Source organism: Cervus canadensis, chromosome 9, assembly GCF_019320065.1.
Source record: "Cervus canadensis isolate Bull #8, Minnesota chromosome 9, ASM1932006v1, whole genome shotgun sequence".
Classification (NCBI taxonomy): domain Eukaryota; kingdom Metazoa; phylum Chordata; class Mammalia; order Artiodactyla; family Cervidae; genus Cervus; species Cervus canadensis.
This window is the reverse complement of record NC_057394.1, coordinates 81209836-81228131: the sequence shown is the minus strand read 5'-3', so window position 1 is coordinate 81228131 and position 18296 is coordinate 81209836. Positions and strand designations below refer to the sequence as shown.

Genomic DNA, 18296 nt, shown 5'->3' with positions numbered 1-18296 from the left:
GCCAATTTTTCATTCCCTTTTCTGAAAGCAGGTTTTGTAGAAAATTCCCTTGCCCGTCCTAAGTTACGTATGATGGACGGCAAAGCAAAACGGATCTGTGCTAGTTTTCTGATTTATTGGGAAGACCTATCCCAAGACCTCTGTGAGCATCTCGACTGCCTTTATCATCCGGGAGGGCGGGCATGCCCCAGAGGAGTTTGCACATATAGCTCCCGCCTGGTGGTGTGATTACTGATGGGCTGTGTTTTGCATTAGCTTGAGTTGTGTATTTCATTTGTGAAGCTGGCACATACTTGAAAGCCGCAAGCTACTGTTTTCTGAAAGCTTCTTTGCACATGAGCCTAAAACCGTCTGTATTGGATTTGGAAATTATCCAGTAACTGCCCTTTTAATGCAGCGAAATGTAGATTACAGCTGTTTCCTCTGGAAGGCCGTGTAGAGTCCTAACTCGTCTCTCTCCTCCTCCAGGGTGTCTCCTCTGCAGAAGTCGGAGATAGTGGACGTGGTGAAGAAGCGGGTGAAAGCCATCACCCTGGCCATCGGGGACGGTGCCAACGATGTGGGGATGATCCAGACAGCCCACGTGGGTGTAGGCATCAGCGGGAACGAGGGCATGCAGGCCACCAACAACTCGGATTACGCCATCGCTCAGGTGAGCTGCGTGGTCGACCAGCCGTCACATGTAGTTGACAGAGTCCACTGGGCATGAAGGCCAGCTGGCGCTTGACCTTCAGTCCAGTCCTTCAGCCGCCCCTTTGGAGGCGGCATGGAGGAGAACCCACCAGTGTAGCTGGGTTTCTCTCTTGGCTTCATCTTGTGTAGTTACGAGGCCCTGTTCTGCGGTTTGGGTTTCTTTTTCGGCTGTGGGAAGGGCCAGGCTTTCTGTTGTCCAGGTGAGAGGTCATTTCCAACAGATGAATCTCTGATTTTATGATAATAGTCTCTTCCCCTAAACCCTGCAACCGCTGCATGTTCTCTTCCAGTGTCCTCCATGCCCAGGGATGGCTGTGCTTGTAGCACCTGTTCTCTGCATCCTCCCTCCTGGCATCTCCCCCCTGCCAGAAGGTGCTGGAACCCTCTGTCTCACGTGGCACGTGAGGTCGGGGGACTCAGTGACTCACAGGCGCTGCCCTCTTGGCTGTGCCGCAGGGCTGCAGGGCCACTGCTGGCACGGGCACGAACCCCAGGCTTGGGCAGCGGTCCCCCCGTGGTCAGCAGGACAAAGCTTTTGGCAGTTCGGCCACATCCAGCCTGTTCCTCTCTGGTCTGTATGATTCAGCAGAGGCTCCTGACAGACTTAGCAGCTCCTGCCCTAGCAGTCGGAGACCAAACGGAATGTCCACTCCTCAATGACAGCCCCAAAGTGAAGGGAAGCGGCCAAGCTCCTGCCCCCCTGGGATTTTCACCTAGACCATCTTTGCTGCCTGACCATCCGGGAAATCTAGGTGTCTCAGAGAACACAGACCGTTTCCTCCCATCTCCGATCACAGTGTGCGGGGATTAAATGCCTACTGGTTGGCTCAAGTCCCCTCGTGTTCCTCCGTGTTCAGTCTTTGGGAGAATGCATTAACCTTATCACATGAGCACAAGTAATCATGGCCTTTTCCTCCTTGAAGCTGAAATCTGGGGCTGCATGTTAAGCGTGGAAGAACTTGTTGCAAGCCCAGGGATGCAGACTGGCCTTCTGTACCTTCAAGGCCCCACTTCCCGGAGGGGGGCTCTGCTTAGATGCCATCTCAAATCCCCACCACCCCCCACCCACCAGCTAGTGGTTTTGCAAATGCAGAGAACAGCAGGATCCTTATAAGTCCAAAAAGTGCATGAAATCCACCTTGTTCCTTTTGTCAATTTTAAATGAATCCTCAAGATGATGACTCACGTAGGTGGGAGAAGGAATTCAGACTTTATAGGTGGGAAAACTGGGCTTCCTTTACAAGAGGTGACCTACCGCGGGTCCCAGCCCCCAGGGTCAGAGAACAGTGGACCTGCACGTGACCTTGGGGAACTAGCCCCGCGCACCTGCCTGGTTCCTTTCCAGAGTCGACTGCCCCAAGGCCTATGGGACTTGCGCTTCCTGCAGGCTGTCAGCACCTGGAGATGTTATGCACCCCAGCATTATTAAATACTTGAGTTATAGCATCATATGGCTGGCAGGGGTCTTCAGAGGTTTCCTAGGAGCTCCAGGCAAATATTTGTCTTTTTCTTGCAAATGTCGAGGGAAGGGAGATTCCGTGACCTGCTTTATTGAAACCGGACTAATAGGATGTGGGATCTGGAGCAGTTGGTCTCTTCAAATTAAAGGCAAATCAAAATGACAAGCAAATCAAAACTAAAGGGCAGATACAGAGGGCGGCAGGGCTTTGTGATTCTGTTTGGGGCTTTTCTTGTCCATCCAGCCTACATCACCTGTGCTGGAGGAGCTGATGGACAGCCCCAAAGACTGAACACAGAGGAACACCAGGGGTCTCTAGCCAACCAGCATCCCTGCGTGTCCCTCCCGTCCGCCATCCTGTTCAGGTGTAGACAGGGATCCCGTTATTTCGGGTCTGCGTTCTGCTTACCTCATACCCTCCTTACCAGGATGTTTCCTCTGCCATAATTACTAGGTAGGACATGCCACAACTGACTGAGTTCCTTTGGTTGAAGTTAATAAAGTGATAAATGTCTTTGGTCAAAGTTCATGCCTTAGCACTTGATCTGTTTATTTTAATGTGGATGAACACATTTTTGATTGGATTCTTGAGAACGTGCCCTGGAAAGTTATATCCAGAAGGAAAAAAAGGTTAGCTCAAAGACTTGTCCTCAGGAAAATTATGAAGTCAGCAAGCCCTGGTCCTGTTTCTCCCCAGCTGTGCTGTGCTGTGTCCACGGGGTGGCCCCAGGCTGCCGACTGGCCCGCTGGGGCCTCACTGTGCAGGGCCAGCCCGTGTCGTGTTGTGTCTCCAGCCCTCCGCTGCCTGTTCTCCTTGGAGAGAGTCATTTCTGCCCCCTGCCTCCTTAATGTTTTTTGAGCAACCTCATGAAAACAGCATTTTGATTTAGGATTTTTTTGCTTTGTTTTCTGAAAAGAAATCACTGTAGTGCTAAGCTAGGGCCTTCTGGATGGTTCCAACAGATGTTCTCTGTACTCATGGAAGGTTGAACGCCAGGGTGTCCAGGTCAAATACAAACTTCTTCTTTATTTGTTTAGCCATTCCCTTTGGAATCCTTGATGACCCTGTATGGGGAGCTTTATTTCTCCACGTGTACCCATTCCCACCACTCCAGAGTCTCATTCAGCTTTTGGAGCCACATGTAGACAAGCCATCTGCAGAAACTCACCCAGATGTGGTTCGCGTGGCTTGAGCTCCTGTCCTTAGTGTTAACACCAGCTATTGTGTGGCCTCCTCTCGAAAAAGTGTTTTAAAAATACTGTATCTTTGGCCAGTCTTTCTTTTCTGTAGATGGTTAAATGTACCTTCAAAAGTAACCTAAAGTTAATAGGAAGTTGACAACAGCAGAACTCCTAGTATCTGTGCATGGTCCTCTCGTGGGGAGTGATGGATGTAAGTTTGTGGGCTGCCCTGCGACTCAGAGCAGGAGGTGAGGTTTTAGTTCAAGGCAACCAAGGAGGACTCAGTGCCAGGAGAGGCTAATTGAATACATAGGAACCGTGAAGTGAAGCAGGATCACCCCTAATGATGCATACCGCCAGAACACGCCAAGACTATGACCCCAAAAACAGCCCATCTCCCTCCCTCCGGCTCCCTGTTCACACTTTTGGAGGCTTTTGTGAATTAGGACCCAGAAGACAAAGCCAGGCTAAGGGGAGGCTGAGGAGATAAGATTGGAGTGGTGTCCAAAGACCCCCTGCCCAGAGGAGGATTTGAGTATTTTATTGGAATATTGTTGAATATTTCATACTGCAAGAGCTAAGCCATTACATCACTCTCAACTTGGTGTCAGCTGCGTGTTGATGTTTTATTTGGAAGGACGACTACATCACATTTCAGCAAGAGGGGCTCGCTCTTGTTGGAGGCCAGAAAAAGGGGAAGGAGATGGGTCTAGAACTGGAGGGCAGAGTGTGTGTCTCTCTGTGTGTAGAGTGTCATTGTCTCGCACCTGCAGGCTGACAGTGGAAATAGGAACAGGTAGTGTCTATATGCGCATCCCTCTTCTTAAAAGGATACAGGTGCATGACAGTCCCTGTCCCTTGCTCCTGTTGTCATTACCAAATTGGTGATTGAATAGAAGCATCTTATTTCATTGCTCTTTTCTTCCAATTTTTGTTGGTCACCTCCTTTTAATAATTAATATCCTAAAAGCATTAGAGTAAATAGAACTTCACAAGACAGCAATCTGAAGTCTAGCTGTGTGACTGGGGAAAATCATAACTCTATAGCTTAAAGAGGAGATCTTAGACCTTCTCACCTGGCCTGAAAGCTGCCTCTAAAGCGAGTGGTGTTCTTAGTCACCAGCAGAATCAGGGTTTGTCCACTCCCTTGCCTGTCTTCTCCTCCGAAGGGCATTCCAGACCCTCTTTCTTTCCTTTTTCAGTTTTCCTACTTGGAGAAGCTCCTGCTGGTTCACGGTGCCTGGAGCTACAACCGGGTGACCAAGTGCATCCTGTACTGTTTCTACAAGAACGTGGTGCTCTACATCATTGAGGTGAGCACGGCTGGCCCCTTCCTTCAGGAGGAGGGTCCTTATCAGAGGGACCTTAGGTGACTTCAAGGAAGGGTTTTGTTCAGGGAATACTTAAAAGATGTTCCCCTGATGTGTGGAGCCTCTTTGAAGCTGGGGACACCTTCCAGATCTAGTTTCGCTGGATCAAAAGTCAGACATCCATGGCTGCCTTCTGCCTTCTCTCTCCCTGATGGACAGATGGACAGGGCAAGGCCCTCTCCTCTGAGTGGCCCTCCTGCTGTCACTCACACCCTACCCCACCCCCCAGTGGCGGGAGCCTGGGCAGCAGATGTTGGCACCTGGCGTGGTGAGCGCTGAGACGTTCCTAGGCAACCCAGCCTGGTTTTTCTTCACTGAATGGAAGCGTTTCTTGCTGGATGTCTCACGGACTCCGCAGGCTTCCTGAGCTTTTGGTTCTTGCTTCTGGGACATGTGGATGTTGCTGCTTTAGCCGGGAGGATGTGGGATTGAGTGGGGAGAAAGCCAGGAACATAATTAAAAATGTCTCAATGAACGCATTGAGTTGCCAGCCTGTTTTTCAAGATGCAGATTCGGTTATAAGTGAAATACGCATGCTGGTTGGAGGGACCGGTGGGGCAGAGGTGCTGGCCCAGGGACGAGTGGAAAAGACACTTCAAGTTCCGCTCCGATGGGAGCACCAGGCGCCTCGTTCCTCCTCCTTTGGAGCAGCTCTACTGTAAAGGTGTGGCCGTCACGACTAAGAGATTTCCAGACGTGTTTAGGAAAGAGGCAACAGGCAGTCACTCTGGGGAAATAGGGAAGCAATGGTCATTGTGTGTGGTGCGGGTTATTTTGTGTCTGGTTTCTCCACTCTTGGCAGAAATAATAACTGAGGCATAGATCCACTGTTTCTGATGTGGTCCCTGAAAAGGCTCAGCTCAGATCGTGGACACGGGGTTTGCTAGTGGAACTGCGGTTAACCGTTTCTTGACCAAATCATCTGATCCTTCCTGTTGAAGAGTCAGCTCAGACCTAGAGGTTTGAATCCCTCCCTCTGTAGCCAAACTCCTACCAAGTAGTTTCCCCAAGTTGCACAGGTTGTTCACTGCACAAGGCTGCCCAACCAAAGCAGCTGAAACATAGGAAAACCTAGAAGAAGGGATATGTTTTCTTACCCCTACAAAGGGCAGCCCACTTGCCTCATCTGCTCATCTGGTGCTGCTGTGTTCAACTCCACCCTCTCTGAGTAAGGGCTTTCAGATGTTACCCATCATAAATGCTGTGGTTTCTGTCTTCTTTCTGTCCACATTCTTACAGTTCCCTTTGGGTGCTTAAAGATGTTTGCCAGCCCCCTCCCCACAGCCTTTTCTGCATCTGTAGCAGGAGTCCCTCCTGAGTGTCACTCGGGGTCACAGATAATTGGTGCTGTGGTCTGGGGCCAGGATCACTGAGGCCCTGGTGTCAGCAAGTTCCCACATGTCAGCGTGTCTCACGTGCATGTTCGTCTCTTGGAGCTGCTGGCTTCAGAAGCTTGCTCAATAATCTGGCTTTCCTCATGATCAGCACATTACAGATAGTCTAGACTTCTTATCAGAACCGTCCCCATGAAGCCCCAACCCTGGAGCTTTCCAGAGCTTCCTTGGGGGCCCTTCTTAGTCACTGACACCTACTATCTTGGCTTTTTCCTTTAAAAAAAAAAAAAAAGCTTCCAGTGAGCTGACTCTGAGACGAGTACAATTTCAGTCTGTCTGAAAAATTCTGTTTGGCAGACTTTCAACTCTGAACGTGCCAGGCAAGTTCCTTACATTAATATTGGCTATTGTGGCTGAGCCGCAGGGGTTAAACAGTCTTGCATAATCAGGCTTTTAAAACATTCTATATAAAATACAGTGTCTCCACTGCTCTGTGCCCAATTTTCTCCTTGGTATGGCTGGGTGATCTTCATTTTAAAATAGGAAACGAAATCCTTCCTGAGCCCAGACAGAGCACTGACTCAGACTGCATCTGCCATTGCTGCATAACCTTCATGGCATCAGTGGGTGTGCTTCAACATAATTCAAACATAGGAAAGTACTACGTGCATGCTGTTTTAGTGTATTTTGAGCTGAAAGATCAAAGATGGTATAATTTGATTTGTTCATTTGCAATCAAAAGTTTTGCATTCTAAGGGTTACCTTGTAGCTAATTATTTATGTGAGAATAAATTAAATATATTGTGTATTTTTCTTAAATGGTTTTCTTATAACTCAAGAAGAAACTCTTTGCAATAGCCAGGATGTTCTCATCTCAGATGCCCTGTGATACATGTAACTGTCACCTAAAATACAAACTTGAAATAATTTGCCAACTAAAAAAGACATCAATACAAAGGTGTCATGCATGTACACACACGTATCTAGCCTTAGTCATTAGTAGGAGAATCATTTGTTGTTGTTTACTTGCAAAGTCATACCCAACTCTTTGTGACCCCATGGACTGTAACCCGCCAGGCTCTTCTGTCCATTGGATTCTCCAGGCAAGAATACTGGAGTGGGTTGCCATTTCCTCCCCCAGGGAATCTTCCCAACCCAAGGATCAAACCCATGTCTCCTGCATTGCAGGCAGATTCTTTACCACTGAGCCACCAGGGAAGCTATCATGACTTGAATTACCAATAAAGGTGTTAGACACAGGAACCCTTGACAAGTTTGAAGAGAGTAGTTGAATTCATTCACTCATTCGTTGCCAACAATTTGGAGCACCCATGCTCTAAACTCTGTGCCAGGCAGTGGGACTGCTCAGATGTATGTTTCAGAAAGCCCATCCTGCCTGCATTAGAGATGCTTGAATGGGCAGACATCACTGTTTTAAAGTATAATTAATACACCATAATATATACCATTTCTTGGTGTACAGTTCCATGAATTAAAACAGGATTTTTATCATTAGAAACTAACTGGCGGCTTTCTGTCTGCCTCTCACAGATGATGACAGACAAAAATGTCACAGAGAGTCCTGTGGATGGAAGATGATAATGGTTGCAAAACAGTGTGGATGTATATGGTGGCACAGTGGTAAAGAACCTGCCTGCCAATGTAGGAGACAAGATGTGGGTTCGATCTCTGGGTTGGGAAGATCCCCTGGAGGAGGAAATGGCAACCCACTCCAGTGTTCTTGCCTGGACAATCCCATGGACAGAGGAGCCTGGAGAGCTACAGTCCATGGGGTCACAAAGAGTCGGACATGCACAACTGAGCACACATGTGTGAATGTATATATTAATATCACTAAACTACACGCTTGGAAATGGTTAAGATGGTGAACTTTATGTCAATTTTGCCACAATTTTTTGCTAAAATGTTAAAGAATGTCACAAGCATTTGGCTGCTTTAGTCACATTGAGGGGAAACCAAAAAAATGCACTTCAGCTTATTGAAGGCTTGAAAGACAACTTTACACTTAAGTTTTTTTCTTTCATTTATTTTTATTAGTTGGAGGCTAATTACTTTACAATATTGTAGTGGTTTTTGCCATACATTGACATGAATCAAACCAAGCAGATGCTGAGTTTAATGGCTGTGACCAGATGGACCATACTTCTCAGAAGGAGAAACCTTGTCACGGGGCTGGCTTGGGAGGGGGGTGGCTTCACAAGCCGGCCAAGCAGGTGGGACCCTGATCAGCCAGTTGGAGGGGAGTGTGCCCTGTGTGTCTGCATTCAGGGCAGGAAAAGAAATGGAATTTGCAGAAGCCAAGGAGGGCATGGGTGGCCACTGGAGTGGCCAGAGGAAGGGCCTGAAAACCAGACAGGAGCTTTGTTGCTCTTGGAGGCTGGGATTCGTTTTTCATTCTGGAATAGGCATGTTCCACAGTAAAAGCAGCTTCAGAAAATGTGTCTGTCAGTGTGGCAGGCAGATGGTAAGCAGAGACCTTTAACATACTTCTGTAGTTTTAACCTGGGGCGTGAATCCTGGCCATCATGATGGTGAGCAGTTGGTGGTTCCTAATACAGAGACCAACCACAACATATAGATATCGAAGTGAAAAAAAAATGGGAATTTTTATACCACTAAGAGTGAATGCCTACTTATTTTTGGCACCACATATAAGAAATTTTAATGTTTTCTTGGGGTTGTTAAATTGGTATGGGATATGGGCCAGGAAATGGGGTGCATATTAGCCTGGTGGTCTGGAAATATTATCACCAAATGAGAAATAGAGATTTAAACTATTGCATTTTGGGATCGTGGTAAAGAACCCTCCTGCCAACGCAAGTAGATGTAAGACACACAGGTTCGATCGCTGGGTTGGGAAGATCCCCTGGAGGAGGGCACGGCAATCCACTCCAATATTCTTGCCTGGAGAATCCCATGGACAGAGGAGCCTGGCGGGCTACAGTCCATGGGGTCGCAAAGAGTTGGACATGACTGAAGTGACTTAGCACGCCCACACGGGATCCAGATGAACAAGACAGAGCCCTGGCTCTTGGAGTCAAGTGAGGGGACACAAAGAAGAGCACCCACCACTCAGACGACTTCCAGGAAGATGCTTGCAGTGAGATCTGTCAGAAGGCGTGCTTCACATCCAGGAAGGGTGGCAGCTTCCAGGTTCTAGGACGAAGCAAGTCAACACCTGAAGGATGAGGAGGGGCAGGAGGGGAGCCCACACCTGCCGTTCCCATCCCATGCCCTATTTATTCCAGCTCTGTAGAGAAGTAATACAAGTAAACAATAGGGGGAAAGTGCATTTTGTTGGGATTTTATGTTTCGGTGAGAAGGCAGCTGCAGAACTTGTTAGACGTGGGCTCAGGACCAGCTTTTCAAAGCCTAGTTGGTTGCTGCTGGTCCTTAGAGCTGGGAGTGTGTTAGCAGAAGGTGAGGGGAGGAGAAAGGGAGAAGAGCGGTCACCAAGCCAGAGAAGTCTTAGCAGTCCAGAGGGATCCCCCCACCAGATACCCGAGCACTTTGAACTTTATAAAAATAGACTCTTACTGCTTTTTACAGGTGACAATATATGCTTTTTTAATGATGTTTTCGCAGCTGCTTTACCTAAGAGGATCGTTATAAAGATCCAGCGTTCTGGAAGAAAAAAGTATTCAGCCGTGGCTGTTTTAAAAATTGAGTCTCTAACTCCATAAAATGTTTAAGCCTCCCTGGAATTAAAAAAAAAAAAAAGAGGCGCAAGTCCAAAAACAAAAAAAGACTTCGAGAGCTCTACGGTATGCATTATTCCAGGTGACCACATTTCCCCACCATCTGGTACTTGGGCCAAAAAAAAAAAAAGAAAAAACAAAACACCCAAACCTAGCAAAGTGTCCAGCTCATCACGTCTGGTCTGCATTAAAGTTCACAGGTTCCAACTCACTTCCCTTCCTGAAGGCCTCCTGCTTCCAGAGACAGCTCCACCCAGGGCAGTACTGGGTGCTTCTCTATCCACCAGATCGGTGGGGACGTCCAGGCACAATGAGTGACCAGCACCCAATAAACACACACTCGACTGAGTGGGTTTCAATAGCGGCCAGCCTCTAGGAAACTGTCAGGCTTCTTGGTTTTCTCTTTTGTTTGTTTTGTTTTTGTTTTTAGGATAGAAGAGAAGGTTTGCACTTTGTACTGTGTGTCTTGCCTTTTAGGAAATGCCTTTCTGGTCTAACCTTAAATCTTTCCGGGTGGAATTTTCACATGGAGAAATATCCCCTCCCAGTATTAGTTAATTCATTTTACAGTGTGTTTAATCTCGTCTTTTGAGAGTGAAGTATATTGATTGCATTCTTTACACACTTTATGGGCTTCCCAGGTGACTCAGTAGTAAACAATCCACCTGTCAATGCAGGAGACGAGACGTGGGTTCGATCCCTGGGTTGGGAAGATCCCCTGGAGAAGGAAATGACAAACCACTCCAGTATTCTCGCCATGGACAGAGGAGTCTGGCAGGTACAGTTCATGGTGTCACAAAGAATCGGATATGAATGAGCACATGAGTACACACACTTTCCTACTCAAACTAACTTCTATTTCAGCTGAAACTCTCAAATAGATTTTTCATTCTCAGAAAGTTGATTTTACCAGTTAGGTTTTTCTTTTTTTTTTTAGGTTTTTCATCTACTGTTTTTTTCTTGCCATTTTCCTCTGTTTGATTTGCTCTCCTGAAATGCATTTTTTTTCCTCTCCTTTCTTCTGGCAGTAGAGACTGGGTTTCCTAAAACTGTTGAAACCAGATTTCCTTTCATTTTTACAGTTAATTTTGGGATAATGTCTCGGCACAAATCCATTGTGATTCCTACCTGTCCGTGTTTATCTCTGTACACTGGGGGACACTGAGCTGAGTGGGTGTGGTGGAAGGTCCAAGATCAAGGGACTACCCTCGTGGTCCAGTGGTTAAGACTTTGCGCTTTTACTGCAGGGGACATGGATTCAGTACTTAGCTGGGAATGAAGATCCCATATGCCACATGGAACAGCCAAAAACTAATTTTTAAAAAATTTTTCTAAAAAATGGAGAATTTGATTATAGACCCAGAAGATACAAAGTGACATCAGAAGGCACCTTCTGTAGACGACGAAGTCGGCAGCGGCGAGGGGGCGGTAACAGTAACAGACAGAGTGTATTGACTGATGATGTGTGACTCCAATGGCAGAAAAATCTTTTCCATTATAGGTTACAAGACATTGAACATAGCTCCCCGTGCTCCCTATAGTAGGTCCTTGTTGTTTACTTTATATGTAGTAGTATGTATTTGTTAATCCCAAACTCCTAATTTATCCGTCCCCGTTCCACTTTCATAACCATAAATTTTTTGCATCTGTGAGTCTATTTCTGTTCTGTAAATAAGTTTGTATTTTTTTTTTCAGATTTCACGTAGAAGTAATAGCATATGATATTTGTCTTTCTCCTGACTTCACCTAGTATGATGATTCCTAGGTCCATCCATGTTGATGCAAATGGTATTATTGCATTCTTTTTTATGGCTAATATTTCATTCTGTGTGTGTGTGCATGTTTATATATATCAGATCTTCTTTATCCATAAATGTTTAACTTGCTTCAGTGACTTGACTGTTGTGAATGGTACTGCTATGAACATTGGGGTGCATGTATCTTTTTGAATTAGAGTTTTCAACTTTTCTGGATATATGCCCAGGAGTGAGATTGTTGGGTCGTATGGTAGCATGGCTCATAGTTTTAAAATATCTTTTATAGGCAAGTAAAATATAATTACTTATGGTAATGCAATTCATCTTTCTTTTTCTTGTACTTGAGAGTTTTCTGGCTTTGACTTTTAGTTGAAATCATTCCTATTAATAAGCACCACATTAGAAACTCGTCTTCCCTTCAGTAAAGGCCTGTACCCTTAAGTAGTAGCTAATCTCTGCTGCATTCTGACAGCTCATTTGAGCCCCGGTACTGGTTTTCCAACAGGTGCCCTTTCCTTCTTATTTCCAAGGTCCTGGCAGACCCAGTAGACTGTTTCAAGAAAGCTCAAGAGTAATGTATATATTTTCTTGCCTGATCTTTCAAACGAAGGGAAACAAAGTAGATTAGTGCAATCAGATGCTGCCAGTACCTGCAAAGCATGCCATTAAAAGAATATTGATTAAATATTGGCCTCTTTTATCTGGGGATCATTGGATGAAGTTTATCATTGCTCCTTAACTAAGCTGCATGTTGTTCTGATAATCTGTTGTGGGACACTTGTCAATTTGAAAATTGCTTTTTCATAACATGGGCTATTAATTAGAAGCTGTTACCTCCTCATTAGCTTCACCTAATTAGTTTCCCTTATTCCTTTGAAAGTATTTATTAGTAAGGTATGCCATTCTCCTATTTTATAAGGTGTAATTTACATGCACAAAATTAATACTTTTTAGCATACAGTTCTGTGAGTCTTAACAAATGCATTGCTATTCTCGGATATAGAACAGTATCATCATTACCCAAACCTCCCTCAGCTCCCTTTGTATCAGCTTCTACCCCCACACCCAGTCCCTGGAAATGACCGGTCTGGTTTCTGATGCTATAGTTTTGCCATTCCATAGGCATATAACTGCATAGTGTGTGGTCACGCTGGCTTCTCCTTGCAGCATAATGCATTTGGGATTCATCCATGTTGTTGAGAGTGTCAGTAGTTTATTCTTTTTTATTGCCAAGTAGTATTCCTTTATGGACTTCCCTGGTAGCTCAGCTGGTAAAGAATCTGCCTGCAATGCTGGATACCTGGGTTCGATCCCTGGGTTGGGAAGATCCCCTGGAGGAGGGCATGGCAACCCACTCCAGTATTCTTGACTAAAGAATCCCATGGACAGAGGAGCCTGGTGGCCTACAGTCCATGGGGTCATGAAGAGTTGGACACAACTGAGCGACTAGGCACAGCACAGTATTCCTTTATAGGAATAGAGTTTCCCGTGGTTGGGGAGTTCTGGAAACCCAATCCCAGGGGTGGAGAACCAGGGGCCAGAAAGTCAATGAACTCCAGATAATATCATAGTTTAAGGAAGGGCTGGAGTCAAGTTTGACTGGGATGACACTGGCCATAATAAAGCAAGATGGTGGTAATGGACGGTGAGTCAGCCTGGCGAATGTTGTCTGCTTAACCTCTCTGGGAAGAGAAAGACCAGAGGCCCACAGAATTGTCTCCTAGAGCCACACTTCCATCCACTGTCTGGCTGGGCACCATCACCATGGCAGCATTGGCCATGGCCAGAGGCTCCACCTGGGGGCTTTGTCTCCAGCTTGTGCCGTGCAGACTAAGCCCCAGACCACTCCCAGCCTCAGTGTCCTTCTCTGTAAAATGGCGATAAGATAGCCCATGTATCAGAAAGTTGGTGAGGATTAAGTGAAATCACCATGGAAAGCCTTTAGCCAACCATATAGCAGCCCTCACATCACATCAGCCTTTAGCATCCCTATAAGTTATTTCATATCTGATACGCTTACAGCTACACTGTGTTCACAGGCTTGAGAGGCTTCTTGTCCCTGCTTCTCCCCAGAACAGGAATCTAGTCTTCTAGTCCCCCTCCCCCACAACAGGAAGCCTTCTGGGGAGGAGGCATGTCTTCCCTCAACTGCTTCTGTAGATGCTCTGCCTTGAGTGTGGCTCTGATTATATAATCCTAAACCCTGCAACTGTGGATAATCACTGTCGAGCAAAACAACCAAGACCAAACTGCTAGATTAACTGGAAGTTTGCTTGCTTCCCATCTGTGCATTGCTAATAATTGAGGTGCTGATACATTGTTTTCCAGTATTGTGGGCCCCTGTCCATAACTGAGAAAGAGTTCTTCTAACATTATTTGAGGTCTCATCTGCCCTGACCCAGAGTGGCCCCTGCAAATTTCATCACGTAGCCTAGACCCCTCAGTGCTTACACACTCTGCCCGAGTTACATCAGGAGCATTTAAATGAAACATTAAAACTGCATCCTCTCCCCAGTCCACTCTGCTGGACTTTGCTGGATGGAATCCACGTGAGAGGGCTTCTCCCCCAGAGTATGAGATTTGCCGGTTTCTTTCAAAGCCAGGACATTTCATGTGAACTGAAGGTCACTCTCCAGGCTGTAAAGGATCAGGATACCTGTCTGCTTTAGAAGCCAAAATAATCCTATCTCTGGTTGCCTGCCGATCGCCTGAAAACACACCCTCCTCTCTCCTCATGTACAAACTGGGTGGGAATTGTGCTGTCAAAAAGGTAATGTCAGCACTTTCAGGTGGGTAAAGTGCTGTGTTGATCTTGGGTGTTTTCCACTTATAGTTTTAAAGCATCCAGAAGTTCTGCCAGTTACACCTGCAAAAAGGTGCTTTGAAATTCACCTGCTTTGGGCTCTCTACCATAAGAGCAAGTTACAGTGAGATACTGGTCACCAGTATGTGTTGGAATGAAAATAAAAAGTAAGTTTTCCTGGGTTCTTGTTGCTATTCTTGCTGCTGAGCACATTTTAAATCTTTAAAAGTTGGATGCATTTGGTATAGCCTGACTTTTTTGGTGGGGGAGGAGACTTGCCAGAGAAACCAAAAGGCAGTGCTATAAAGCATTCCTGTGCTATTTGATGGGTCATAGTAAAGGCCGCTGGGGTCCATTCTTATAATACTATCATTAGCTGATGTAAAACATTTGAGTTAGTGCATTTGACTTAGTGATTCTTTCTGGAAACATTAAAAGCTCATAGTAAGTACTTGTAGTATCTTGTTACTTTATCCTCAAATGTATCTGAAAAGACTGATGGAAGACTCACCACAGCAAAGTTATACAGCAGCTGTGGGTTTTTTCTCCCACCTGAATCACACCAAACAGATGGCCCTTGTTTTAACACGGATCTCCTGGTTGCATCTTTCTCGAAGTTCCTCCCAGAATAAGCACTGCCATAGATGCACAAGAGCCATGTGTATACAAATACCCTCAGAGCTTGCCTGTCCTTCCTATTTCTCTTTGTGTGGTCTGATAGGAATCTGTCTGTGATGGAAATTCCCTGGGACTCCTGCCACAGGAACCCTCACTGGATGTGTCTTCCTGCATCCCTCCTCTTGTCTTCCTCCCTCATCCCTCCTCTTATCGGCTACTTCCTATAACGACAGCCAGCACCCTGCTTCAGGCCCAAGTCTGTGCAGAGAGGAGTCATGAGTGATGATCTGCTGCTTCTCTTTTCTATCCTGTTTCTGTGGCATCTGCCACAATGTATGATCCCCCTGGTGGTATCAGCCTATATCAAAAAATGCTAATCAGTGGTTTCTAAACATCAAGCACAAATGGAAAAAAAAGAACCCTCAATTCTATTTAAAACAACTAAGTTTTATTGTTGCTGATTAAGTTGGTAGAAGGAATTCTAAAGAATACAATTAAAATGATATTTAAAATCAAATTTTTCCACCTATGATGAGTTACAGAAATATTTGTCTTAAACATTAACATAAGGATATATTCAATATCCTGTGATGAACTGTAATGGAAAAGAATATCAAAAAAGAATATATATATATGTATGTATGAATCACTGCTTATAACAGAAATTAATACATTAAAAATCAACTATACTTAAAAAAGATATATTAAAAATGAACGTAAGTGTCCTAAGCTAAAGTAAGAAAAGTACTACTATGAAAGTCAATGTGAATAAACAAGAAGACCTTCCCACTTTTGGATATGAAGAAATATGCATACATACACACAGACATTCAGATACATACATACATATACATACATATCTATATATAATATATGACAATTAGAGGGGCTTCCCTCATAGCTCAGCTGGTAAAGAATCCACCTGCAATGTGGGAGACCTGGATTTGATCCCTGGGTTGGGAAGATCCCCTGGAGAAGGGAAAGGATACGCATTCCAGTATTCTGGCCTAGAGAATTCCATGGACTGTATAGTCTATGAAAGAGTTGGACACAACTGAGCGACTTTCAAATGACAATTAAAGTATCAAAATGATTATTTACTTAGACAAGGAAATGCTGAAGATCATAAGAAAATATAAATAGGAGGAAAGAGCCTGGAAATTTTGAAAATAAGGGTGTTAAGAAGGATTTGTCATACCAGATGTTAAACATAGTATAAAAATTATAGCAATAAAAGCCACTGGGACTGTGGATGGACAGAGCAATAAAACTGGATAGAGAAAACACACACAGATCTGAATTCCAGCAGGGTCTTTGAGTCATGATGAAACTGGCATTTGAAATGAGTGGGTCCAAGATCTTGACATAAATGCTAATGGGCAACAGGGAGCCATTTGGAAAAACTATTTCAGTGGATTGGTAATTCTTTACCGTTGTCACCAAAGTTAATTCCAAATGGATTTGAGGTTGGTTGGCTGATTGGCTTAAAAAACCATTTCATGCTGTGGAAAGGCAATGCAGTCATGTGGTTCTAAGCTGTAAAACCCCATCCAAGCGAAGAATATAAACCTGCCTCTGTCTCTACTCGCTCTGCATCATTGCCCCCTGCCCTCTGAAGGGGTCCCTCATACATCTTTCTGGCATTTGTTTATGGATACTGGATTATATGATTATTCACCATTGTGTGTGTGTGCACATGCGTGCTCAGTCGTGTCTGACTCTTTGTGATCCCATGGCCCATAGCCTGCCAGGTTCCTTTTTCTAGGGATTTTCCAGGCAAGAATACTAGAGCAGGCTGCCGTTTTCTCTTCCAGGGCATCTTCCCAACCCAGGGATTGAACCCATGTCTCTTGTGTTTCCTGCATTGGCAGGCAATTTCTTTACCACTGTGCCACCTCGGAAACTCACCATTAGGCCTTCTTTTTTTGCACAGAAGGCCACATTCTACTGACCTCTTCTGTACCCACTTTTGTGACATAATGTATCCCAAGAATCTCTCCACATAATACTAGAGGGCCTCCTCAATCTTCTTCAATAGCAGAGTGTTCAATTAGGTAAATAGCTTATTTAACCAGTCCCCTTTTGATGGGCACTTGGGTTTTTTCCAACTTCAACATTTTCCTTTAACAAATTATTCTGCAATGTTGGATAAATTCCCAGAAGTGGGACTTCCATGTTATAGGGTGAATGCATTAATAATTTTGATAAACACTGTCATTTTCCCTTTTCAAAAAAATTTTTTTCTAGCGGCTCCTTATATATCATGGAGGTTAGTGTGTGGTATGAGTTGCAAGTATTTTATTTTTCATTGTAAAAGATTGGAATCATTCTAAGCTATTAACTGCAGGTTAGGATTCCTGAGAAGGAGACTCTGAAATGTGGTTGGCATGAGGGGTGTTTGTTAAGAAGTGCCCTTGAGATCAGCATCTCTCGATGGGGGGGATGGAAGCTCCTAGGAACTATGACTCAGGCAAATGTATGTATGGGACCCTGGGTCAGATGGCTGACCAGGGGCAGAGCCAGGAGGGGACCACAGGCCCTGCTCTTGGTGGGGCACAGATACAGGCTGCTGCTTCCAAGGACAGTATCTTACAGGAGGCCCCAGCTCAGGAGACATGATTCCTAAAGAAACAAGTGGGAGAAATTAACACACAGAAATCCCTTGCATTCCTATATACTAACAATGAAAAAACAGAAAGAGAAATTAAGGAAACAATACCATTCACCATTGCAACAAAAAGAATAAAATACTTAGGAGTATATCTACCTAAAGAAACAAAGGACCTATACATAGAAAACTATAAAACACTGATGAAAGAAATCAAAGAGGACACAAACAGATGGAGAAACATACCGTGTTCATGGATTGGAAGAATCAATATTGTCAAAATGGCTATTCTACCCAAAGCAGTCTATAGATTCAATGCAATCCCTATCAAGCTACCAACGGTATTTTTCACAGAACTAGACCAAAGAATTTCACAATTTGTATGGAAATACAAAAAACCTCGAATAGCCAAAATAATCTTGAGAAAGAAGAATGGAACTGGAGGAATCAACCTGCCTGACTTCAGACTCTACTACAAAGCCACAGTCATCAAGACAGTGTGGTACTGGCACAAAGACAGAAATATAGACCAATGGAACAGAATAGAAAGCCCAGAGATAAATCCACGAACCTATGGACACCTTATCTTTGACAAAGGAGGCAAGGATATACAATGGAAAAAAGACAACCTCTTTAACAAGTGGTGCTGGGAAAACTGGTCAACCACTTGCAAAAGAATGAAACTAGAACACTTTCTAACACCATACACAAAAATAAACTCAAAATGGATTAAAGATCTAAATGTAAGACCAG

General features: G+C 44.8%; 1 protein-coding gene across 1 annotated transcript in view; it reads left to right on the top strand.

Annotated features, from left to right (window-relative positions):
- ATP8A2 (ATPase phospholipid transporting 8A2) overlaps positions 1–18296 on the top strand; it is a 448688-nt gene that overhangs the window by 248684 nt on the left and 181708 nt on the right. The window contains exons 26-27 of the mRNA XM_043478109.1: positions 469–652; positions 4537–4647. Coding sequence (XP_043334044.1) covers positions 469–652; positions 4537–4647 — 295 coding nt within the window. The remainder of the gene's footprint in view (positions 1–468; positions 653–4536; positions 4648–18296) is intronic.